General features: G+C 35.4%; 5 protein-coding genes across 5 annotated transcripts; 2 read left to right on the top strand and 3 right to left on the bottom strand.

Moving 5' to 3' along the window:
• The first annotated feature begins 244 nt into the window (after window positions 1–244).
• LOC123891738 (protein MAINTENANCE OF MERISTEMS-like) lies at window positions 245–1822 on the top strand. Its single transcript, XM_045941636.1, has 2 exons — window positions 245–937; window positions 1034–1822. The coding sequence occupies exons 1-2, from the start codon at window positions 245–247 to the stop codon at window positions 1820–1822; spliced, it is 1482 nt and encodes a 493-aa protein (XP_045797592.1).
• A 2161-nt stretch (window positions 1823–3983) lies between these two features.
• On the bottom strand, window positions 3984–7375 carry LOC123891737 (PKS-NRPS hybrid synthetase cheA-like). Its single transcript, XM_045941635.1, has 3 exons — window positions 7271–7375; window positions 5122–6941; window positions 3984–5018 (listed from the first exon to the last, which is right to left on the bottom strand). The coding sequence occupies exons 1-3, from the start codon at window positions 7302–7304 to the stop codon at window positions 3984–3986; spliced, it is 2889 nt and encodes a 962-aa protein (XP_045797591.1). The 5' UTR covers window positions 7305–7375.
• A 5940-nt stretch (window positions 7376–13315) lies between these two features.
• Window positions 13316–14980, top strand: LOC123890556 (zinc finger MYM-type protein 1-like). The gene has a single exon (XM_045940191.1). The coding sequence runs from the start codon at window positions 13352–13354 to the stop codon at window positions 14912–14914; it is 1563 nt and encodes a 520-aa protein (XP_045796147.1). The 5' UTR covers window positions 13316–13351; the 3' UTR covers window positions 14915–14980.
• A 1009-nt stretch (window positions 14981–15989) lies between these two features.
• On the bottom strand, window positions 15990–18636 carry LOC123893262 (plant cysteine oxidase 2-like). Its single transcript, XM_045943193.1, has 5 exons — window positions 18341–18636; window positions 17658–17779; window positions 17371–17536; window positions 16677–16880; window positions 15990–16179 (listed from the first exon to the last, which is right to left on the bottom strand). Exons 1-5 carry the CDS (start codon window positions 18567–18569, stop codon window positions 16061–16063), a joined length of 840 nt encoding a protein of 279 aa, XP_045799149.1. The 5' UTR covers window positions 18570–18636; the 3' UTR covers window positions 15990–16060.
• A 5292-nt stretch (window positions 18637–23928) lies between these two features.
• LOC123891736 lies at window positions 23929–25065 on the bottom strand. The gene has a single exon (XM_045941634.1). The coding sequence runs from the start codon at window positions 25063–25065 to the stop codon at window positions 23929–23931; it is 1137 nt and encodes a 378-aa protein (XP_045797590.1).
• Window positions 25066–26062: the final 997 nt, after the last annotated feature.

Here is a 26062-nt window from a genome sequence, read left to right as displayed (position 1 = left end):
GGTAGATTTCGGTACCTGGTAACCAAATATACATTTCGGTAGTTTTCTGCCGAATCAACCTAATTTCAGTGAACCAATGAAAATTTCGGTATCCACGTACCGATATCTGGGTAGATTTCTGTACCTGGTAACCAAATATACATTTCGGTAGTTTTCTGCCGAATCAACCTATTTTCGATGTCGATTGTTATGAAGTGTAATGAAGTGTAATGTTTTGCAGCTCCAATCCCGGTATTTGAGGGTAATGAACAACGGGAAAAAAATCAATAAATTCAAGATATGTTCGAAAGAGTACTCGTGGTTTTGGAATGTCGTTAATGCGTCCGGACTCGAAACCTTGCGGCGGACAAGTTACAATCACACCGATTGGGGGCTGTTGACAGCATTTGCAGAGCGATGGCATCCCGAGACCGGTACTTTCCATCTTCCTATTGGTGAGATGACTATAACCTTGGACGACGTGTCCTCATTGCTTCATATTCCGATTACCGGAAAAATGCTCGACCACAACGGAACGTCATGTACAAAGGAAGATGGTGAAGAGATGTGCGTAGAGTATCTGAACTTCCCTATCAATAAGTGCAAGAAGGAGTTTAAAAAAATGAAAGGAGCACATATAGGGTTTAAGACGTTGAAGGATTTGTATATCGATAATTTGAGGGATGCCTTGAAAGCTGAAAGGTTAAAGAAGCCTGCTGAAGATGTTGAATTCCTCAGGGAATGCACCATTAGATGTTATCTGCTATACTTGATCGGTGCAACCATTTTCACCAACAAAAGTATGCAGTACGTGGACGTCATTTTTCTTACCTACTTGCGAGACCTCAGTTTAGTTAACACATGGAATTGGGGTGCTTCTGGGCTGGCATATCTGTACAACTACTTGGATGCTGCAAGCCGCCCGAGATGTGGAAATCATGGTAATTGTCTATTTCAGGTATACATACAAACTCAAAATGCGTTTTGCCTTTTAACTAAATATCAGTTGTTATAATTAAATATTTTACTTACCCATATCATGTGTTTTCAATAGGCCTGGATTATGGCGCATTTCAAAACTTTTGGTGGACGTTTTGTTGATCCAAAATACATCCACGACAATCCCTATGCGGCAAGATTTTTGCCTTTAAAAGGACCAAAATTTCCAGGGGAGCATAGGTCCGCATTGGATACAATGCGCATGGATGAAGTGGTGTTTTGCCCATATGAGGAGCACCGGCAAACCAGACCCTTTCAAGATATCAGTTGGTACACTGGTTGGATTATGTGTGGAAGTGCTATTATCAATCCACACTTGCCAGAGCGTGTCCTCCGACAATTCGGACATGTCCAGTCTATCCCTAGGCACCCTGATGTATCTGCAAAGGCTGGTATGAATCGGTTTACGATTGCTGATGCATTTGCTTCCTACCTGACTGCCAACTATGTGACAGAGGAGATGCGAGGACCAAAAGTTGTGCGTGCATTTGATACCGTACCCGGATACATTCCATGGTTATACCGTGTTTCTCATCCGAAGATATTGCCACCGGTTGAAGCGGATCCACCAACACATGCTAACCTTGAGGAGGACAACGTGAGCGGTGAATGCGACGTGTCTGAAGTGACTAAGAAGGTTCGAGCGGATTTGAGGAAAGCGCTCGATGGTCAACTCAATTTGGCCGATGCTTTGGTGGTTATTGAAAAAGCCTACACTGATTTGGAGCCTGTAGATGCATATTTGGTGCGACGGAAGAGGAAAAGAGACTCGGGTGAAGGAACAAAGAAGAGGAAGAAGAAGAAGAAGACAACAACGGAAGATGCCGGAACAAGCAGCTTGTAGTTTTTTATTTTTTGTTTTCGCTATGTTTTATTTTTTTTTTAAACCTACCGTGTACAATGGAACAATTTGTCTGTATAATTTCGTTTTGCTTGGGATGTATGAACATGGATTTATATTGAATGCGGTTTCCATTTTAATTTGTTTTTTTATTGGATTTGGATTGGAATGTATGAATTTCATTTGAAATACGATTATATCCGAACAGGTGATTTCGCGTGGATATGATCCCACGGGTGATACATAGTTTAAAGTCATTTGTTGGGAAAAGATATATTTCGGTAAAACTCTGTCGAAACATACTAAAACAGTGAGCCAGAGAAAAGTTCGGGAGGATATTACCGAAATCTGGGTAATATTCGGGTTTCAGTTACCGAAATACCGAGTTCGGTAAAGTTTTGCCGAAACTACCAATTTCCAGTGAGCGAGTCAAAATTCCGGTACCTAAATACCGAAATCTGGGAACAATTTGGTATGCTTTTACCGAAATAAAATTTGGTATTCAATCTCACCGAAATCTTTGAAATTACACCGACTAGTATTAATTATAACTTCAAGAAAATGAAACACACTTAGGCAAACTAAAAATCACAACAAAGATGAAAAGGAAAACACACTTAGGCAAATTAAAAAACAAAACGATAACAACACGGTAGGTGGGTGTTGATTCGTTTGGCGAGCGTTTAGAAAATTTAGATGGAGCATAAAAAACGTGCAACATAAAAGCATTCATTAATTAAAAAGTCAACATCAACATAACTGAAAAATCAGCGATAACGTAAACGAAAATGCAACGACAACATAACTGAGAATTCAACAACATGAATAACCAAATTTCAGTTTGTAACTACTAAGGTAGCATACAAACGTGGATACTTCGGATCCACTTCTACCCCATTGAACATTTCGTTCACATCGTCATCATTTTTCAACTCCTTCCACTCGTATTTTCGCGGTTGCTCATCATATCCACCGACATTATCACTGGCCAGATCGATTGTCGATTCGTAATACGCAATTTTTTCTATTTTGATTTGTCTGCCGTATTTGAAGCGATACATGACTTCGATCTGGCGTTTAAGAGCTTGAATAGTCGTCAAATTGTTCGACAGGTCAACGTAGAACAACTCGTCGTTACCGCGAAACTTAACTGAAAATGCATGAGATGTCGCCCTATTGTTATTAACAGACCGATTTGAAGCACTCATTTTGCGAAATTGTGAAAACGTGTTTTTCACAACTATACACATACGGCGGTTTTATACTACATTCAATCTAATTACGGCCACATAATTTCGTCGGTGTAATTTTAACCACAACTAAATGTCGGTGTAATCTTGACCACAAAAAAAAATAAAAAATAAAAAATAAAAAATAAAAATTGTCGGTCCAATCTCGACCACAAAAAGTGTCGGTGTAATCTCAACTATAAATTATTTGACGGGTTCGTATCAATTAAGTTATTTATATGATTTTTAACAAGTTTTTAGGCATATGCTTACATCTTTTCTACCCCCCAGTTTTCTTTTATACCCCCAGTAAACAGTTGAAAATTTAAACACATTTCGGTTCGCATTCCCCGAAGTTTATGAGTTCGGTTAATATTCACCGAAGTTGACTGTCATACCCCCTTATTTCGATACCAATCTACCGAATATTTCAGTGGTTCACTGGAATTTGTAGGATTCGGCAGATGTTTACCGAAATATTTAGTTCGGTAACTATTTGCCGGAATAACAGCATACTTCGGTACCAATCTACCGAAAATTTCGGTTGTTCACTGGAAATAGGCTGGTTCGGCAGATATTTACCGAAATCTGGGTAAATTCCGGTACCTAGTTACCGAAATATATTTTCATGACAACCAATGATATTGTAACTCACGACCTTCCATGGAATGACATCCACGCGAAATCCATTGTTAATGCTGTTCATCCAGACACATTCATATTGGAAAAGAATTTCATACAAGTATACAACATTAAAATTATTTCAAACACCAATATCATTATATCGACACAAACAATTAAACAACACCAAATCACTCCAATATGTTTCATAACAAAATGGATGTCATTACATCTCGAATCATTTCATTACAAAATGGATGTTAGTTACATCAAAATATATAACAACATAAAATACATCAAAATAGGCCAAATGATCAGTCAATCACCAACGGAGTTTCTCTACTGCCTGCACCAACTGTTTTGACGATGACAACGTTCTCGGTGCTCATCATCTCCTCGAACTTATGCTGCGCAGATGTGAATGAAGCTTCCCAGCCCAAACTTTGTTTAGCACAATATTGCTTCCACGATTTGTTTGATTTGGGTATCGGACACCCAACTTTAAGCTTTACCAAAACATAGTGATCCGGTAACGCGCCAAGGCAAATAACCCTTGAAGACGGGTTTGGTGACGGAATGGAACGCAATGGGAAAAAAGTTTCACAAGGGCCGTTTTGAAGTATGGAGAGCTGAACAACTACTGTATCCAATATGGTGGCCACGATATGTCCCATATCCGGCAACGTGAACCATTTATCCATCGGTGCAACACTATTCCTAGTACTAGTACGTTGTCTCGTCCTCGGGGGTGGGAGTAGTGCATCACAGATATATTGGTAACGCTCCTCGCAACCAAATATAGCAACATACATATCCTTATTCAATCGCAACTCCCTGCTCATGTTGCACCGTATCAGTTCAAAATCATCTTCGTTGCCTCTCTGAGCCAATGCAACGGCACGGTAACCACAATAGCCGTCGCCGTCCACCTTGATGATATCTTCAATGAAGGGATGCATGAATTTTGGCATGTGGTTAATTCCAAAAATTTGAGATGATGAGGTTAGTGGCAATGGGTTGGACACAGTGAGCGGAGCTTCAGACACCGTAGGCATAGGGTTTGATGCGGTAGGTTGTGATGATGATGGCCTTGAGTGGGACGGAATTGACGGAGACGGCTTTGACGATTGCGACGCTTGTGTCTCCGTGAAATATTCTTCAACATGCTCCCATCGAGACTTATCTCTGCTGGTGGATCTTGTTCCACGGACCACCTTTTTCTTTTTAGCCCCTTTTGATTTTACATTTGTGGTCGGAGGCTCCACATCGGTGGTTGTAGGATACGCAATCTTGCGGAGTTGATCTCGGATCTCATTTTTCATGCTTACATCAGCTGTCCTCAATCGTTCCTAAAACAAACAAAAAAAAAATATGCCATTAAAAATTAAAAACCAACGCATAATGATCGTAAAATCGTAAAATAAGTGTATTATGCCTTTAATAAACACGCACCTGAATTGCTTGCCACTCTGCCGTGCACGCATAATCGTCCTCGACGTCGCCACCAACTTCTTCATCTTGGAAACAAATTATCTTCCAATGTTTGTAAACCTCATCGAGTCTAATAGGCCTATTGTGGTGCAGTTTCTTGGCAATCAAACACGCACATGGCAGCCCGTAGTTAGTCCTCATCAGACAACCACACTTCATGCTATCCATAGCAGTAAACTCGACTCTTTTTGATTCAGTGTGGATATATCTCATTGCACGTCTAGAGACTTTAAACATCAAAGTCGAGTAAAGTGTTTTCTTCCGGTATGTGTGTCCATACACAGACATGTTCTGGCCAAATTCAGTTTGCACTTGGGTGAATTGATTGCCTAACATTCTGTGAATCGATTCCCAACCCTTCACCAAATCACCGAGACCGTCGGTCAAGTAACTTTTCAAAACACCGTGTGCGCTTTCGGCTCTATTTGTCGTATGGTTGCCCATGTGCATATACTTGTCCACCCATGCACTCACGAGCTTCTCTTTGTCGGTGTCCAAAATTGTCTCTTCAACGTACCGAACAAATTTTGGCCACCTCTCACATAACTTCCTAAAAGCCATAACATTTTCAGTATACTCGGCCTCAGTAGACGAATCTAACACATCCTCGAACGCCAAACAGACTCTTTCCCTCATGTCCGCCGCCTTGACCTTTTCCCCATCCCTCACCTTGACCAGCTCGGCTGCCTTGGTCCTCACATTCTTCTTAACATGGAACCGACAAACCAACGCCGCCGCTTCTGGAAACACAGCCGGAATAGCATTCATCAAAGCTAAATCTGGATCCGTCAAGATAACCTTCGGCAAATTTGTCTCACGCCTTAACAAACAACGTAGTTGTTGCAGAGCCCATATAAAGTTGTCTTCCTTTTCGTTACTGAGCCAGGCAAAAGCAACGTTGAATGTCTTCTCGGTCGAAGTGAATCCGACTATCTCAAACAGCGACATTTTGTACTTGCTGGTTTTGTATGTGGAGTCCATCATCAGCACAGTATGAAAAGAGTTCAATAAAGTTATGGACCTCGGATGTGCAAAGAATATATCTTGAAGATGTTCTACTCCATTTTCAACAACCGTCCGATACTTGTAGTAGTACTTGTTATCATCAAGCTTCTTGCATAAGTGTTGCATCTCAGTCATGGACGCCCTCATTTTAACTCTGTACCTATGACGAGCGTTGTACACTTGCTTTGCAGAGGTCTTGTTTTCCGGATCTCTCTCCTTTAATGTGGACAATATGTTTTTTGGAGCCACCGCATTCCTTGTCATCTCGTCCATAAAATCCTTCTCTTGCGGTTTCAAACGCCCTGCCACGAGATGCCCTTCAAGCCCTTTGTCCAACTCGTGGTTATGCATACCGTTGACAACAGTCAAACGCCATAGTTTTGTTGCCTTGTTGTAATACCCACGGAGTCGGAAAGGACATTCGCATTTTCTTGTTCCGGAGGTATCGGATTTCAACTTCTTCTTGGCTGGAACATACTTCCCACTACGTTCACACTCTAACACCAATTGAGCCTTTCTCTTCTCGCCCGAATCGGATCGCCTAACTATAATTGCGAACCTTAAACTTTGCGACACGCTTCGAGCCCATTTGATCAACTCATCTCTGTCGTTCTCTTCCCTATCAGTCGCAAAATGAGACGATGTGTCAATTTCTATCGGTTGCGGCACATTAGGAGGACTTCTTGGTTGACCAGATGGAACAATGGCCGTTGCAAAAAGGCCAAGCACAACAGGTCGCCTAACTTCGACAACTTCGTTAATTTCGCCTTCCGTAACTACAGCATACGCAAATGAAAAAACAATCAATCAACCACACATAATATTTACAATCCTATTACAACACTAATTAAACACATAGGACACTATGAAGCCAAAATAAAGCCAAAATAAAGCCAAGTCAATATGAAGTACAGTTTATAAGTCAATATGAAGTCAAGTCAAGCCAAGCCTAAGCCTAACGCAGAGGATCAACATTTCGGTTCGTATAAACCGAAGGTCACATAACTTGACTTCGGTTTATATTCCCCGAAGGGTTACTGTCAGAACACCTGCGAAAAACAGAGCCTATGATAGCAAGAAAAAACGAATTTAAATCGGTGGTTACCTGAGTTTTGTGCTTTGGTGCGTGTTGAATCCATTAGATGATGCTTCAATCTTGATTTCAAGCCTCAAATGCGTCAAAAATCGTTCTTCTTTCCGTAACCTTTTTGAAATTTCGTTTTGTGTAGAATAAGAAGTGACAGTAGAGTATTTATATACAGAAACACTTCGGTTAACGTTCACCGAAGTCTTTCATCGATCGGGTTATATTAACCGAAGTCCTAGGCCTGCGGTTTCTAAAAACCGAAGTCGTTTGGCAAAAAAAATTTATACCGCAAGGGGCAAAATGGGATTTTCGGGGGGTATAAAAGAATTGGGGGGGGTCGGGAGAGAAAACTTCTTCTCAAGAAGCCAAACATTGAATTTCATACGGTCAAACATTATATCTACATACTTTTGATACTCATTTACTTCATATAAGTATTAGGCCAAGATGTTCTTAGTTTATTTTGGATGTGTGGTTTTGTTTTCTGGCTATGCTGAGAGTTTATTACCCATTTTAGGTCACATAAAATTCGAATGATTAATTTTTAAAGTTCCGCACTGAGGATATCTAGTTACGCCAAAAATAAAATGAAAGATTGAATAGGAAGGACGATATTCTTCTATAATTTAGTTTTCAAAATGTAAATACTAGTAAATACATATTAACCCACCTCAATAACTGTTCCAGACACATTTTTTTTTTTTTTTTTGTTTATAGAGTTGAGGATCGAACCCAGGACCTAGAGAGTACTACTCAAGCCTTTCACCACTAGACCAAACCTAAACAATTATTTTTTTGACTAAAAATAAACGATATTCATTCATTCTAAAAACAATTATTATATATGTAAATATATTTCCGAGTTTCATATTTGATTACTTTTAGGTGTCAAGTTTACCTTAATTTCAAGTTAAAGACAATGCGGAAAAATCAACAATTGTTATGAACTATTTCTAAAGAATAGCAAGAATATAGAAGGAGAAGAGAAAGAGAGAAGAGAAAGGAATAGACCATTGTTATTATTCTATTCACAAGTGTGCTTTACATTGTAACAAATGTGTCTTATTTATAGAACACAATTAGGGGACAAGAAAACCTACACAATAATGGACATTCATTACATATTATTCATAACACTCCCCCTTGAATGTCCATGAAGGATACTCTTTCTCTAAAAAAAAAAACCTAGTGAAGGAAAAAGAGTACATCATCATTTGTGTGTGAACTGCCTCATTAAAAACCTTACCAGGAAAACCCAGTGGGATAAAACCATGGTGAAGGGAAAAAGAGTGCAGTGCATATTTGTGTCTCCCCCTCATAAAGACAATTATATAGAGATGAAAAACCAAATAATCTTCAGTACTAGTTGATCAAAAGTTTTACTTGAAGTTGACTTGTAGAAAGATCTGTCATATCTTCTTTATTATGTTCTTCTCCAAATTAGCAGTGTGTCCGATATTATCTTCATATTGAATTGTTGCATGAACCACCCTTTTGTAATAAAAACAACAAGTTTCTTGTATGTGTTGAATTACAGACCTCGACAAAAATGCATTCTCAACTTGCTTGATGTAGTACTGAAAACTTCACATGATTGAATGATATTGGTGTTTCTTTAAGGTATAAATATTATGCTTGACTTTGTTCCAATATCTGTGTTAGTTGAATAAAATACCACGACATGTATAACTATATATAGTAAAATATATCAGTGTCCTTAATTGAATTAAGATATGATACTTCAGGACCAATTCAAATTGTTCATCATTTTTCTTAATGCATTACACTATCTTTGCTCAGATCAAATGACATCGCAACCATTTTAGTACACAACAGATTTGTCCATGTCAAACTGTTTTAATACTTTTGCTATATAATTTTATTATAAATTTGCGATTCCAAATGAACTTTGCGCATCCAACATATTTCTTTAATCTACAAATTTCAGAAGCTCTTCAGGAGTTCTGATAATATTTATAGCAAATGATATTTCTCAACAAATATATTAACATTTGATATATGGTACTTCAGGACCAATTAGTAGTTCACTATTGATGAACTTTCAACAATTTCATATAGAATCATGTTTTATATAAGGTTCATGATTCACGAAGCATTCTTCAATTACTTATTTTGTAAGAAAAATAACAATATCTCATAAGCTCTTCAGGAGTCTTAATGATATTTTTATCATCAATATAAGCCTCAGATATAAAAAAATTCATTGTCAAATATAACTAAATCCTTCCGGGATCATCATTATCAAGTGAGCCAGTCAAATACGTTAAAACACATATTTCACATGAATTGAGTATTTCATATGCTACTCAACTTAATTAATTTTTGAATTCACTTCAAGTGAATATGCTTCTTGAAAATCAATGATAGACATTTATCAATATACTTGAATAAGAACTCAAACTCTAAATATTTTATTTCCATTATTTTTCTCTTGAAAACTTATTCATATCGAATTATTTTCATCTGCAGATGAAATGGACTACGGGTCCAAAAACATTTCGCTTTGCAAAGCTAGTTTAATTTTGTATCAATTGCGTCTATCTATTTAGTCAATCATTTTATTGTCTATAATCCTTAATAGACTTTGATTTATGATCCTCATTGTCATTTATCACATATATAGCGCTTTATTATGTGCAAAAATATTGTCAACGTTGACTTCATCTCGGTTTCATCGTATTCCATTCATGACATAATTTATTGAGATCTCTTTATTTTCATAAATTTTAGGTACCTAATAAGTTCTTCTGGAACTGAAAAATCAATTATGTCAAATGCTCTTTTGACATTTTCATATCCTCACTTGGGTCATCTTTCTTTTTTAGCTCCTTATCTTATTTGAGGAATTTATCCTTGAAACCGATTTGCTTACCATGCTTCAAGCGTGGTTAAGAATCATTTGCAATATTAGATTGTCTGACAGGGACATTCATTTTTATCGGAGCATTAGCAGCTATTGATTGATTTCATAAACTTTGCAAATGAGTTATCTTTTGAACATTTGGTTCAAGCTATTTTATATGAGGATCAAGATGAGATAATAATAATAATAATTTATTTCAAGTGATTCATTTGAACTTCTGGTTCATATTTTTAGCTGCTTATTCCCTCCCCCTAATATTGGGAAAATTAATTCATCACTTGAAAATTAGCCTTCTGGGCTATAAACAAGTCTCTAATTATTGGCTCAATATAATTTATAAGGGATGAAGAGTTATATCAAATATATTTTCCCAATATTCTTTTACGACCCATTTAAATGCATTATATTGGAGCAATTGAGACGTACCCAACACATCCAAAAATGTTCATATATGGGAAATTAGGTTTATAAACCAAAATTCAAATAAATTAGGGGATAACTTATGTATATAATAATTTGTTGGCATGATGCTATTCAATATCTCAACATACATGTTTGAGTGTTCCCAACTATATCTTAAAATGGATCTTCAGGTCCATTATATTTTTTTTTGTACGAACATATTTCACAAGATGTTCGGTATAAATTTCAATTAACATGTGATATTTATCAAATACTTTCTAGAATAATATATATAAAATGATCTCTTAAAAATAATCTCACAAACTTCTGGTTGTGAGTTTATAACAAACATACATGTGACCATTTGGTTGATGCATCAATTCAAATTTTAGAAATCTAATCGGTCCACATGATCGGTGTATTGATTTACAAATATCACCTTATATATATTCTAAAAAATAAAAGATGCTCATTTACTTAATTTATCAACTTCCTTCGGGAACTAGTAACACATAAAAATTATTAGATTGAAGAAACTTCAGGCCCTTCAATTCATATAAAATTATTTTATATTTCACATCATAATAGATTCGGGATGACCCATCTGATCTTGCCAATTACAAACTTAATATGATTTAAATTGTAAACTTCTGGTTTACTTAAACATGTGCTTAAGTTGCACTAATATCATAAGTACACCACAAACTAGAGACAAAAGTTGATAATATGTCTCGTAATATAGAGATAAAATATCTCCGTCGTTTCTTGTTTCAATATGATATTCATTTATGTGAATATCCTTTGGTAACAAATTTCTTTAAGACTTAAAATATAAAATACATTAGCAAATTGCAACTTTGTTTCTCGATATAACAATACATTGACTCTTCTGGAGCCTTCAATAATTTTCGTACTACCAAATATAAAATTTAATTTTTCATGAATAGTAGTATTTATGAATATTTTCAAGCTAAACAAATATGTTTCTACAAAAAAAATCTTTTCGGTGGAACACAATAAAAAAATAGTAATAATTTATTTGTATGAGAATTTAAAAAGTAAAAAATAAAGTATAACAGAATAATGTTTACGTGGATTTCGGTAGAATTAGAAATTAAAATATAGTAACAATTAAAAGATTTTAAAATTAAAATCAATCAATTGATTTAAATATGTAACCGAATAACTAAAATCAGTTTATGTTTGCAAAGAATAATTTGAGTTTAATCATTATTATGAGAGGAAGAAAAAAAACGTATGAACCATGCATTCAATCATGAGTTTAATATATCAATAACATCCATCCAATGTATGTACAACAATGGATATACAAAATATTTTTGAACTTATTTTTTTTCAAAGTTGCTACTTCAAGACATAAATAATTCTTCAATTGTAAATAATTCCTTTAATTTTGGTCCATCTTATACGAAGATCAAATATATCATATAGATGGTAATCATGTTGTAAAATTTTATAAGTTCTTCAACAAATCTCTTTTTAGAATGGCCGGAGAAATTCACAATTTTTTTTCATTAACAATAGCTAAGAAAAACCATATTCTTTGAGTAATTCATCTAAGATGCGCCAATATTAAAGCTTTAGTTCTTCAAGAACTATATCACAAGTGACCTTCATATAATGATCACAATGATCTTCAGGATTCACATTTTAAAATTTCATCATACTATGAATCTTCAGGATTCATATTTCAAAATTTCACCACGATACTTCAGGATTCATATAATGAGCTTATGAATCTTCAGGATTCATATTTTAAAATTTCATCATACTATGAATCTTCAGGATTCATATTTCAAAATTTCACCACGATACTTCAGGATCGTAGGTTTGTGAATCAATATAAAAAAAAGAGAAGAACAAAATGATCTGAAAAAATAGAATAAAAAAAAATTCATATATAAAATAAAATTGTCACTTCCCATTGTTGTTATACCTTTCTTGAAAGAGGAGAGACTATCGTGTTGATAACGTGTTATTAACTATTTCTAAAGAATAGCAAGAATATAGAAGGAGAAGAGAAAGAGAGAAGAGAAATGAATAGACCATTGTTATTATTCTATTCACAAGTGTGCTTTACATTGTAACAAATGTGTTTTATTTATAGGACACAATTAAGGGACAAGAAAACCTACACAATAATGGACATTCATTACATATTATTCATAACAACAATAAATTAATTTAAGTAGTAAGAATTTTAGTTAAGAGAGAAAAATTCACCTTATATAGTATATCCCTACCGTTTTTCCGACGTGATTAGTCACCTGGTGGTAGAAATTAATTGGAAAACCCAAAAAAGGATAGTTAGAAAAATAAAATTTTATAGACCCATTTGTCTAGTGGATGTCATGTACAAGGTTGTTTAAAAAATTCTTGCCAACAATTGGAGCAATCGTGTGGTGGCGGTAAACAAGATTATTTTTATTCTGGTTTGAATTAAAACTGTGTAATTTTTTTTTTAAAGCATATCTTATACTTTTAATCAGGGACGGAGGCATGTACAGCCTTGTGTGGGCATAGGCCTGCACTAAATTTTAAGATTTTTTTTTTTATGGTAATATGTATGTATGTGTTGAACACTTGACTAGTTAGGCCCACATAAATTTATCATCCAATAGAAAACTACTATGAAAACTTATATTCCACTCTAACCAACCACTACACTCAAGTTGTACACATGTGACACTCTTTTTAAATTAAAAAACAATTAAAAGACTCTTATTGAATAAAACAAAAAGACACTTTACCAAACTTGCAATTCAAAACCCACAACACACACACACGCACAAATGGTTGTAGGAGATCTAGGAGATCTAGGAGATTCTTTATTTGCTATTATGATTGATGAATCTCGGGATATCTCAGTTAAGGAACAAATGGTTGTAGCTTTGCGTTACGTTAATAAAAAAGGGCAAGTTATTGAGAGGTTTCTTGGTATGGTTCATGTTTCTGATACTAGTGCTTCATCATTGAAATTAGCTTTGGAGTCATTATTGGCAAAGCATAAGTTGAGTTTGTCAAGGATACGTGGACAAGGGTATGATGGAGCAAGCAACATGCGAGGTGAATATAATGGTCTCAAAAGCTTGATATTGAAAGAGAATTGTTCTGCATTCTATATTCATTGTTTTGCTCATCAACTCCAATTAGCTCTTGTGGCATTAGCAAAAAAGCATTCTGAAATTGCATCATTTTTTAATCAAGTAGCTACTTTGTCTAATGTTGTTGGAGCATCAGCTAAGCGTCGAGATATTCTTCGTGAAAGTCAAATTGAAAAGGTGGATGAAGCATTGAAAGAAGGAGAAATATCTAGTGGACGTGGCTTGAATCAAGAAGCTACAATTAAGAGGGCGGGGGATACTCGATGGAGCTCACATTTTGGTACGTTACTTAGCATAGTTTCTTTATTCTCTTCTATGATTGATGTGCTTGATGTGATTGAGGAAGATGGAACAAGCTTAACGATAAAAGGAGATGCAATGCTTTTGTTGAAATATATGCAATCTTTTGAATTTGTTTTTATCTTGCACTTGATGAAAAAAGTCTTGTCAATTACTCATGAGTTATCTCAAGCATTACAAAGAAGTGATCAAGATATTGTTAATGCCATGAAATTAGTCAAAGTGTCCAAACAAAAGTTACAAACTATAAGGGACAAGGGTTGGGATTCTTTGCTCAATGAAGTTTCATTATTTTGTGACCATCATGAAGTTGTCATGCTTAATATGGATGATACCTATCAGACATATAAAAAGTCAAAGCGCAACTTAGAGAAAGTTTCTAATTTACATTACTTTCAAGTTCAATTGTTCTATCAAGTGATTGATCGACAACTACAAGAGTTGAATAATCGTTTTACAGAAGTGAGTACTGAGTTGCTTCTTTGTGTTTCTTGTTTAAGTCCAAGAGATTCATTTTCTGCATTTGATAAGGAGAAGTTGCTTCGTTTAGCTCAATTTTATCCTTCAGAATTTTCTCCTATTCAAATATTAGCTCTCGATTCTCAGCTTGAAAATTATTTCATAGATGTATGGTCTGAAGATGCATTTTCAGAATTAGAGGGGATTAGTGATCTTAGTTTAAAGCTAGTGGAGACAAGAAAACATATTGTTTATCCGTTGGTATATTTGCTTTTAGAGTTATCTTTGATACTACCTGTGGCAACTACAACAGCTGAAAGAGCTTTCTCTGCTATGAAGATTATCAAGAATGAGTTGCGAAATCGCATGGGAGATTCATGGTCAAATGATTGTTTAGTTACTTATATAGAGAAAGATGTTTTTATTGAGGTTGAAAATGAAAAAATCATTCAATCTTTTCAAAAGATGGCAAGTCGTAGAGAACATTTGTGATGTATATTTTTACTCTTCAAAATGAAATGTATAATATATTTAATGCTACAAATTTAAATATATGGTGCCCCCTCTATTCGAAATTTCTGGCTCCGTCACTGCTTTTAATAGTATGTTATTTTTATGTGAGTGTGACTATATAATCACGTGATCACGAAATTAAAGTCTTGTTTTTGTCGGTAATTGTTGATTTTAAAAAGGTGTATGACTAAATAAGATGAAACCAAGGTTGTCAGAACCGGACCGGTCATCGAACCGGCGAGCTCACCAGTTCAAGGTTCAATTGATCGGACCGGGTTCAATCGGGGTCGAACCATTTTTAATTAAATATATATTTTAATTAATATATAAATAAATATATATGAATAATTGCTCAATATTTCATAATTTCACACAATAAAAAGATAAAATATCACAAGTCAAAATAAAATAAAATTTATAATTCAAACCAAATGAAAAATAGATGAAAAACAAAAACTTTTCCTATTCCTACGACGTCGTTGTTTTGTTTAAGTTTTTTTAAAAAAAATAAAAATTAAAACGACGTCATTTTGCCCTATTTTTTTAAAAAAAAATAAAAAAATCTGCAAAACCGCTTGAACCGCCCGTCCGGTTCGCCGGTTCGACCCTGGTTCACGTGTTTTTTTGCCGGTCGGTTTCCTATCCGTTTTTTGCTCAAAACCGAACCGTTTTTATGACCGGTTCACGGTCCAACCGGTTCGATCGGCTGGTCCGGTTTTGATAACCTTGGATGAAACCATGCAAACATATACATTCCCATAAATATCTTGAGAAAAGCATAAATTTGACTTTTCTTGTCCACATGAAGCATGGTCTTCCATAACAAGTCAACATTATTCACCACTTATAGTAGTGCCAAATAAAGTTGACAACCTTGTATACCCTTTACAATCTTGAACAAAACCATGAATCAAAAATTAATTAGCCCATAGTTTTTCTTTACTCAACAATTTAGTTTCATAATGGGCAAAAAAGGGAACAATCTATATACTTTTCAACCACTAAAGAACAAAAACCACACATAAATTCTTTAGTGTATATTGACACAAAGGGAAAAAGGGATGTAACTTGTTACACTTTGTATATTAAGATAAGATATGCTAATGGAATTAATACATGTTGTAACTAAAAATCTGTGTCATTAATAGGAGGACCAAGATATTCAATTCCATCCATTTGACAATTTTCTTGCATCTCAATTTCTTCTAACAATGCATAACTATCATTTTTGTCTTTCACTTCATCTGCATGATACAATATAAAATTAATGGTTAGAGACACATAACAATAATCATGCACAATTATACTACATTTTTAGGAGTTAGTTAGAATGCAAAGTTTGATTTTATTAAAAAATACGACAACGAGTTACACTTCTAAAGACATAAATATAACAAAAATTGCAAAAATATTTTCCATTGCCGATTGCATATAGAAAATATTTTTGAACCACCCCGTTTATTTTAAGAGAAAGTTTCCTTTTATGGAAATAAGAAAAATGAATATAGTTGCAAATAATATGAATGTGTCTAATTAAGTAAAGAGCTGATATCATAACAACTTTTTTCCAAACCAACATATAAACACCGTACACCTCTGAGTCTATACATGCAACCCAAGACATGTGAGAAAATATAAAAAATTTGGCAAAAAGGTATTGTTGTCGTATTTTTGTCTAAATTTGTTGTTCAAATATCTTTTGTGAATTAAGTAACAATTCCTCATGGAAAGTGTGACTTACTTGGAAAAGTATCACAAGGGTAATCTCTATAATATGAACAGTCTCTGCCATCTTCTTTAGAATAAGGTGGACCAATGACATCAAGAACAGCACATGGAGTTATGGCTGTGAATTCATGAATGTTGCCTCCAGTAGTTGGATACAACACTGAAGTATCACATGGTGCTGTGAACACTTTGTTTGCCTTTAACTTTGCCAATCTCACTGCAAATACAATATAAAATCTTTAAGTCAACTTTTATTTTTTGTGTAGTGGTGAAGTGGGAAATTCCGCATTCCAATTCTGATTCTTGCATATGGCAATGTCCCTAACAACTGAACTTTGCTTACGAAGACACTTTGTAAGTCAACTTTAACAAATAATTAACACACGAATTGACAATGAGAACCTGAATTGTTTGCATCCCATAATCCGTGCAATCACATAGTTAGTCAACCAATATTATATATATGATTGTACGGATTAACAAATGCAGACAATCCCGTGAGGTGGTCCCTAGATTCATTTCAATCAATAATTCTTACAAACTTTAGAATGACTCGTATCACGAATTTAGCAGAATGGAAACCATCGAACTTTAGAATCTCAACCGTTTGATCATCAACTACTAGATCATTGACTGCGGTGATCGTTTGCGGCATCAAATCCATTTATGTTTAGGAAAATTATAAGAGAAAAATATAGAGAACTCACATTTTGATGGTTGTTGTTGTTGCAACAAGTTGTGAGAGGCCTCAGAATCAACCCAGTCATAAGATTTAATGTGCATTTGCCCTAATAAAAGCTTGCTAAAAACAGTCATGCCCGGGTGGTTATGGAGTGGTATGACTCCTCTTTCAGGTAGAAAAAATATACATAGCTACACAAACAAAAAACAAAAAAATTTGACACATTAATTAATGATTATATATACAACACTAGCAATTAAATGAGTTATATTTGGTTTATTAGGGAGCAATGTTGGATTTGCAAACACTTACAGAGAAATTGTCACACTTGTAAACTGTGGTGTATGTGACCCTTTGGTTCTCTTTAATAATATTTCCAGGCTTGAAAAATTGTAGATCTCTACTTAGTCCAACATCCTCTGGCTTCATGTTATCTGAATTATAAGAACATCACATGAAATTAGACATATATTATGTATTAAAAAAAAAATTGCAAATCAATATTACTTGTTCTAGATCTAGAAATACTTCCTTCAGTTTTATATATAAGCAAAAATTATGTTTTAGACTTTTAGTTCATTCAATAATTAATGTATCTGAAAAATAAATAAAAATTAATGTATCTGACTTATAAAATATAGATCAGATACATACATTAGTTATCGAATAAATTTAAAAATAAATTTAAAAAGTGAACATTTCCTTATATAAGACCGGAGGAGTATATGTTAATGTGAATGTTATTAATAATGCAATTGTAAAAACAAGGAAACTAATAGTGATCTAATAAAATGTCCTAATAGAATGAACCCTTCAACCTCAATCACTTAGGACCACATATCCTAATAGAATGTCCTAGAATGACTTAATTTTTATGTATGTATTAACAAACAAAAAATGCACTAGAGAAAATTGAGATTATATTATCAATTCATTCAATTCTAAAAAGAAGCAAAACAGACAAATTTGAATAAATCAATAATTTTGTATCATACCAAGGATGTGACAAAGTTTATGAACATCTTGTGGTGAAGGAACCGTGTTAGGACCTTTGAATGTTTGCTTGCATGAATCAAATAGCTCTTGAAGTGCCTTTGGAACATTCCTCTTAACCCTACGATTATAAGGCTTATTCCTTTTCTTTGCAATGACCCTTTTCACATAACCAACCTTATTAACATGTCCAACTCTTTCTCTACCTTGTTCAACCAAACCAACCTCCATTACTCTTCAAATGTGTACAAAATTTTCAACTCTTATAGGATAGGATAATGTTTAGAGTTAGATAAGATTAAAATTTTGAGATGATATATACTATGCATGAAAAGATAGAAAGAGAAGAAAATATCTAAGAAGAAATGAAAACTAGGGGCCATTTTTAGATGGTATTGATGTTGTGCCACTTCATTGCTTGAGAATAGAAAAGTAAGACCAAGAAAAAGGAAAAATGAAAATAAAAAAAGAAAACAATGTGAAGTGTTTTTGGTGTATACTGTAGTTTACTTTTCCCGCCCCCATAGATTGTTTGGAAACTGGCGGTTAATGCGATGCGACCACTGTTTTGTGTTTTGCAGTCGGTGAATCAAATAGGAATTTACCATAAACACCCACAACCACCAGTGTGTGTGTGAATACTGAATAAGATAAGTTTATAATATATATCCATTACACTAAATTTACAAATGGTTACTGGTTAAAAATTTCATCTTAAATGTTAATAAGCAGAGTGTTTGGAGTTTGAATCCCGACTCCTGAACATATAGTGTGATGTCCTTACCAACTGAATTAAGCTCATGAAACTTTAACTATATTTTTTTTTTTGGGTACAATAGAGGGCAAAACCCAAGAGAGAAAGAAACTACATTATTAACTTCACATTTCTAGGCATGCAAGCTCCAGAAATATCATCAAAGAGAATTTGTTGCAGCTCACTCGGAGCACACTCCAAAATGATCAAATTGGAATGATCCACCATAATGCTAGAGTTAGCCAGCCAATCAGCACTCCGATTTCCTTCGCGCCAGTTATGGTTGATTCGCACATGCCAATTCATATTTAGCAGCTTCATGATACGTTGAACTAAAATTGGGATATTCCCATTAAACATGAAATCGCCAAAGATCATGTCAATCAAAATCTTTGAGTCACTTTCCACTATAAGATGAGAAAATTGTTCCCTCCAGGCCATGTCCAAACCCAAATACAAACCCCACATCTCAGCTTGTAATGCATCACAAGTTCCAATCTTCTTGGTGTAGCCTTTAATCCATCTACCATCTGAATCTCGAAAAAAGACCACCGCAACCAGCAACCTCTCCCTTATTCTTGCATGCACCATCGCTGTTGAGTTTGACCCATCCTTCGCCCGGTCGCTTCCATCCTATGTAGATAGTGTCCTTCAATTTAGGCCCTCTGCAGAGAGACTTCATTGTGGAGTCTTCAATATCCTTAATGAATCTCTGGATCAAAACAGTTGGATTATTCGGTCTTCTGAAGTCAGCTTCAAAGATAGTTTTATTTCTCCACTTCCATAAATACCAGCATGTTGTCATGAAGGTGGTCTGCCATCTATATATGCTCGTCCCAACCTCTTTCCTATTAATGTTATTGAAAATCCAGTCCCTATAATCAAAGGAAAAGAAATTAGTTATAAAATTAGAAGGCACAATATGAAGCCATACCTGAGTTGCGTGAATGCAGTCACGAAGCACATGAAGGACAGTCTCGTCTTCATTCCCACAACACGGGCAAGTAGGAGATATTCCACTACCCCATCTACTTCTTCGAAAATTAGTAAGGATGCGCCCATGCGCAGCCAACCAAATGAAGGTTTGGATGCGATGAGGGCCGGGCCATTTCCAAAGAGTCTTCCAGTCTCCCTCAACCTATGAACAATTTTGATGTTGCAAGGAATAAGCACTTTGAACTGTGAAGTTATGGGTATTGGTTCCACTCCACCCAATAATGTCAGGACCATCCTCATCCGTAGGAGCTGGAAGAGCGAGAACCTGACTCACAACGTTAGCTGGTAAATTGATCATAAGGAAATCAAGGTCCCAATTTCCTGAAGAGTTTAGAGCATCCTTAACTGTAAGAGTAGTATCAGTGTAGGTCTGATTACTAATATTAATAAGTGCACCTTTATTGGGAGCCCACTTGTCCAACCAGAAATTAGTATAACGACCATCTCCAATTTGCCACACAACATGACGATGAAAATCATCCCAAATACCTGCCAAGGCTTTCCAAAGAGGAGAGTCGTAAGGTTGCGCAATAATACTAGCAATGAGGTCTTTATTACGCCCATATTTACTGTGGAGAACTCTACACCAAAGGTTGTTCGGATTTTTAATCAGGTTCCAAAGAATCTTCATGAGAAAAGCTTCATTCATATTATGAGTTTGCCGTAATCCAAGCCCTCCATCAATTTTAGGAAGACAACAAACATCCCAACTGATCAAATGGGCTTTTCTTCCTTGTTCTGAATCACCCCATAAGAAGTCACGCTGTATTTTATCGACCTCGTCACAAATGGTTTTGGGGATCTTACCATACTGCATATGGTAGTAAGGAATTGTGCTGATGACAGACTTAGATAGAGTAATCCTACCTGCAAAATTTAAACATTGTTGTTTCCAACCACTCAACTTACTCTGAATTTTGCTAACAATATGGCTAAAATGTCCTCATGAATTCCTTCCCGGAGTAAGGTTAGCCCCAAGGTACCTGCCTAAACTATTGACCTGATTAAAACCTGTGTGATGTAAAATTTCCTCGCGATGTTGAGTATCAACATTCTTGGAAAAGTACACATGGGTTTTATGTTTATTAATCTTTTGTCCAGAAGCTTGGCAAAACAAATCCAGGCAGTGCAAAACACAATGAGCCTGTTCAACAGAGGCTTCTGCAAAAAGAAGAAGATCATCGGCAAAAAGTAAATGAGAGATTTGTGGACCATACCTGCATACACGCATAGGAATCCAATACTTAGCTTCTACCTGATCAGCTATCATGTGAGACAGTTTATCCATACAAATGACAAATAGGTACGGGGAAAGAGGGTCCCCTTGCCTAATTCCTCTAGATGGATAAAATGTATCTGTTTTTTCACCGTTCCACATTATTTTGTATGAAGGAGAAGAAATGCAATGATGGATGAGTTGGATGACTTGCGGATGAAATTTACACTCCTCCAGACAATTCTTCACAAAGTTCCAATTAAGACGATCATAAGCTTTTTCAAGATCAATTTTTATAGACATAAAACCCTTTTGTCCTTTCATTTTGGACATGGCGTGCACCATTTCTTGAGCTACAATAATGTTGTGGTGAATGCTTCGACCTGGGATAAAACTAGACTGATATGGAGAAATAATACTATCAAGCAACGGTTTAATCCTGTTAACAATCACTTTAGAAATTATTTTGTAAATAACATTACATAAGGAAATAGGTCTAAACTGAGAAACAAATTCTGGTTTATCAATTTTTGGAATCATCACAAGAAGGGTATTATTAATAAAGGAAATAAGAGAAGGGTTTAGCCAAACCTGGTTGACAAAGTTAAACAGGGAAACTGCTATTGTATCCCAGCACTTTTGAAAAAAGATAGCAGGGTAACCATCTTCGCCAGGAGCCTTATGCGGACCCATATCAAATAAAGCTCTTTTGCACTCATTGATTTGGACATTAGCACTAAGTCTGTCATGATGATCTTCCACAACATTCGGGTAAGTGGTCCAAGAAACAACGGAGTCACGTATAATTGTATCCTCTTTAAATAAGTCTATAAAAAAATTACGCACAAGGTTTTTCAATATATCTGGGTCACTAACCCACACACCAGAATCATCCCGTAGGGACAAAATTTTATTTTTGCGCTTTCGGATGATTGTTTTGGTGTGATAGTATTTAGTGCTCCGATCTCCATCTGTAATCCACTTGCTCCGAGACTTTTGAAACCAATGACACTCTTCTTGGTAAAGGGTTAAAGCAAGATGCTCCAGAAGCTCTTTCTCAAGGTTCTCAAGGAAATTACTATACCCATAGTTTGGACTATTTTGAATCCCATTTATTCTTGCCAAAAGCTGCTTCTTTCTTTTGAAAATATTTCCAAAAATTTCAAGATTCCATTCTCTTAAGTGGGGCGTAAGACTAGAAATAGAATTGAGCAAATCAGAGCCTCTCTCCCATTTTTCACACAAAAGTCTATGAAAATCCTCATGAGTGATCCAGGCTGCCTCAAACCTAAAAGGACGATTACCTCCATTAAAGGGCTCCCCCTCCGAAAGAACCATAATTGGATGGTGATCAGACTGAACTCTAGGAAGGACCTTAGCAAAACCCTCATGATATTTTAATCTCCACTCCACATTGCAGAGAACACGATCGAGTTTTTTGAAAACTCTGTCACGCCCGTTCCACTTAGGACATCTCCAAGTAAATTTAGTTCCTATAGTAGTAACCTCCATCAATCTACATTCATTAATCCAGTTGAAAAAGTTTAAACATTTTCTGAGATCGGGTTGAACTCCTCCTTTTTTCTCATCAAGACTTGCAATCTCATTGAAGTCCCCCATCATCAGCCAAGGAATCTAAATATTAGCTGCAAGTTCCACTAACTGATGTCGAGTTGTATCTCTTTCATTATCGCGAGGGCTCGCATAAACCACCGTAAGTAGCCAAGAATCAACATCTTTTTCCTTTACTTTAACGTGGATAAAATGAAAATTATTATGTATTACCTCAAACTCAATATCTTGCCTATTCCAAAGTAACCAAATGCCACCTGAGAAACCTTGAGCTTCAGACACAATGTAATTCTTGAACCCAAGCTTCTTGATTGTCGCACGAGCTACATTGCCGCTACACCGAGTCTCTTGCAAAGCCACCACATCCACTTTGTTTTTCCTGCAAAAATTATTGAGTGCTCTACGAAAATTCAATCCTTGAGCACCCCTACAATTCCAAGAAATCACAATCATTAAAATTAAAAAATAAATAAAAGGATACAAGAAACTGTCGTGTGCACACCACATCAGTTTATTTGCATTTGGATATCATGGGCGTGGCCCATTTGATCATCGCCATCCATCTTGCTAGTAGTGTCTTGAACTTCATTACTATTATTATTAATAGCATGTGCCAAAGCACTTTCATCACGTGGAGTTGAACTGATAGCATGCTTTTGTGAAGATTCTTCTCCATTAGTAATAATATTTGACAAAATATTATTCCCGGCTCCCTTTGAATTGATGCCGTTAACACCGCTAGATTGGGGTATATCCAATTTTGCACAAGTTTTGACACCTGGTCCATTTTCTTCAATATAATCAGATTTTTGTGGCATATTAATTATAGGTGTCTTGGACCTTCCTTCGAGCACATTACTTGGCCTAGTAGTATGATTATGTTTGCCATTTTTTGTGTCTATCTTATTTGGCCCACTATCACCTCTTGATCTTTTTTGTTTATTTTTTCCTACTTTAATGCTTGCATTAGAAGAGTTGTTACCGTTACTCCTATTTCCATGCAAAAGATCAACATTTTCAACATTCAAATCATTGATTCTATTCCTGAGATTTTAAAAATTTGTTTCTTTCATAACTCCACCAGGTCCACGCCTATTATCCTTATTTATTCTTTTTTTCCTCTCAACTTTTATCCAATCACCATGCAAAAAATCAGAATCATCATTAATGCCTAAATTATCCGTTTTGGTCATAATCTCCTTAATGATTTCTCCTGATATTTTGCTACCTCCATTAATTTCGTTTCCTTTTTCATTTGTTACCATTGCTGCTGCAACTTCCGGCGCAGCGGTGATCGGAGAAGCTTGTACTTCTGGTGCAGCAGTTGCAGATTTGTTTTTTTGAGTGCAGTCCTTTAAAATATGACCATAGCGGCCACACCGAGTGCAAATAACATGCAGGCCCTCATACTGGACTTGATACCACTCTCCATTGATTCCCACTTTTCCCACGACAGGTTTTGTGAGATCTATTTCAACGCATAATCTTGCAAACTTTCCCCGTGCCACTCTTAATGTATGCATGTCAACCTTCACCGGTGTTCCCACCATCGATGCCACCGCCCATAACAGACTCTCGTCATAATAAACTAGATTCAAACTCGGGATACGTATCCATGCCATTGTTTTATCTATCGTGGCTGTTGCGGCATTAAAAGTGGGATACCATTGACGAAAAGCTAAGTAACGATCAAATATCATCCACGGGCCACCATTTATTACCTTGTTTTTATCTTCCTCCTCAGCAAATTTGACCATGAAGAAAGAATTCCCTACCTCCATAAGATCAAATCCTCCCTTTAGTTTCCAAATCGCTTCGAGATTTGTCTTCATCATGTTGTATCCAAGCCTTTTGTCGAGAAGTTTCACAACCAGACACTCTTTATACGGAAGACTAAGCTCCTCCAACACAGTATCTTGAACATGAAGCATTGGAAGCAATCTATTCCCCTTGATGTGTTCGACTTGTGCTAGATTTTTCGCCACCAGATCAACTTTTTCCCTTGTAGCAAAAGGTTGCGATCCCAAAACCTTGTCACGGAAGGACATGAGAATTGGCTTTGTTGATTTGTTTGTTCCATCTTTGTTTCCCGCATCTAGCATTCCCTTATCCCCACTATTATCTGGAGGGTCAGGCGGTTTCGGTGCCGTTATCGATGTTTGTCGTGAAGCCTTGAAAGTGAAATTCATGAGCATAGAGAAAATTCAGACACTTTAACTATATTTTTTTTATGAGTAAATAGGGTTTTACCCCCCTGCAAAATAAGCCAATTTTGCATTACCCCCCTGCAAAAAAAAACTTCGGATTACCCCCTGCAATATTAAGATTCTCTCTTTTTACCCCCTGCTTGACAACTTGGCATAGAATCTTTATTTTTTATGAGGTGGCATGCATATGTGGCATTTAATTTTTTTTTAATTTTTTTTAATTTGCACATGTCATTTTTATTATTAAATAAACTAAAAATTAAAAAAATAATAATAAATTCTTTTCTAATTTCTCTTTCATCTCTACCACGATAACTTTCATCATTCAACAAAAACAACAACATCAACACCACCAAGAACAACAACAACATCAACAAAATCATCAACACCACCAAGAACAACAATCCAAAAAGAACCCAATTTTTTTTCTTCCAAAAATCAATCTCGGTAAACCTAGAAACATAATCATAAATTTCTTTTGTTCTTCTATTCTTCATCCCTTTGCAACAACCCAATTTCTTCCTAACCCAAAAACATAATTCTTCTTCCCAATTCTTCATCCCATCAATTCAATCCCTAACCCATAAATTCAAAAACCCAGTTTCTGCCTTTATAGGAAATCCGGTTCGTAGTTCCTGCCTTTGTTCTTCATCAATCATTTGTTTCGATGAATTCGGCGGAGTGATTCGGCGGATTTCTAGGTTTTATTTTAGAGAAAAAGGATTCTGGGATTCTGAGTTTGTGTTAGAGAAAAAATAATTTTGGGTTTTGAGAAAGAGAAAGATTTGTGTTATGTTACAGGAAAAGATTGTGAGTTTTTTTTTTTTTTTTTTTTTTTTTGCGTTAGAAACAATGGATTAACATATCTTTTTGAATTAACATATTTTATTTTTAATAATTTTTTTTTGACACAATATTTTTTATTTTTTTAAAAACTAATTAAGTGGAATTTTTTAAATATTTGTCACCAATTTATTTA

The sequence above is a fragment of the Trifolium pratense genome, linkage group LG6 (assembly GCF_020283565.1).
Source record: "Trifolium pratense cultivar HEN17-A07 linkage group LG6, ARS_RC_1.1, whole genome shotgun sequence".
Lineage (NCBI taxonomy): Eukaryota > Viridiplantae > Streptophyta > Magnoliopsida > Fabales > Fabaceae > Trifolium > Trifolium pratense.
This window is presented reverse-complemented; position numbering and strand designations above follow the sequence as displayed.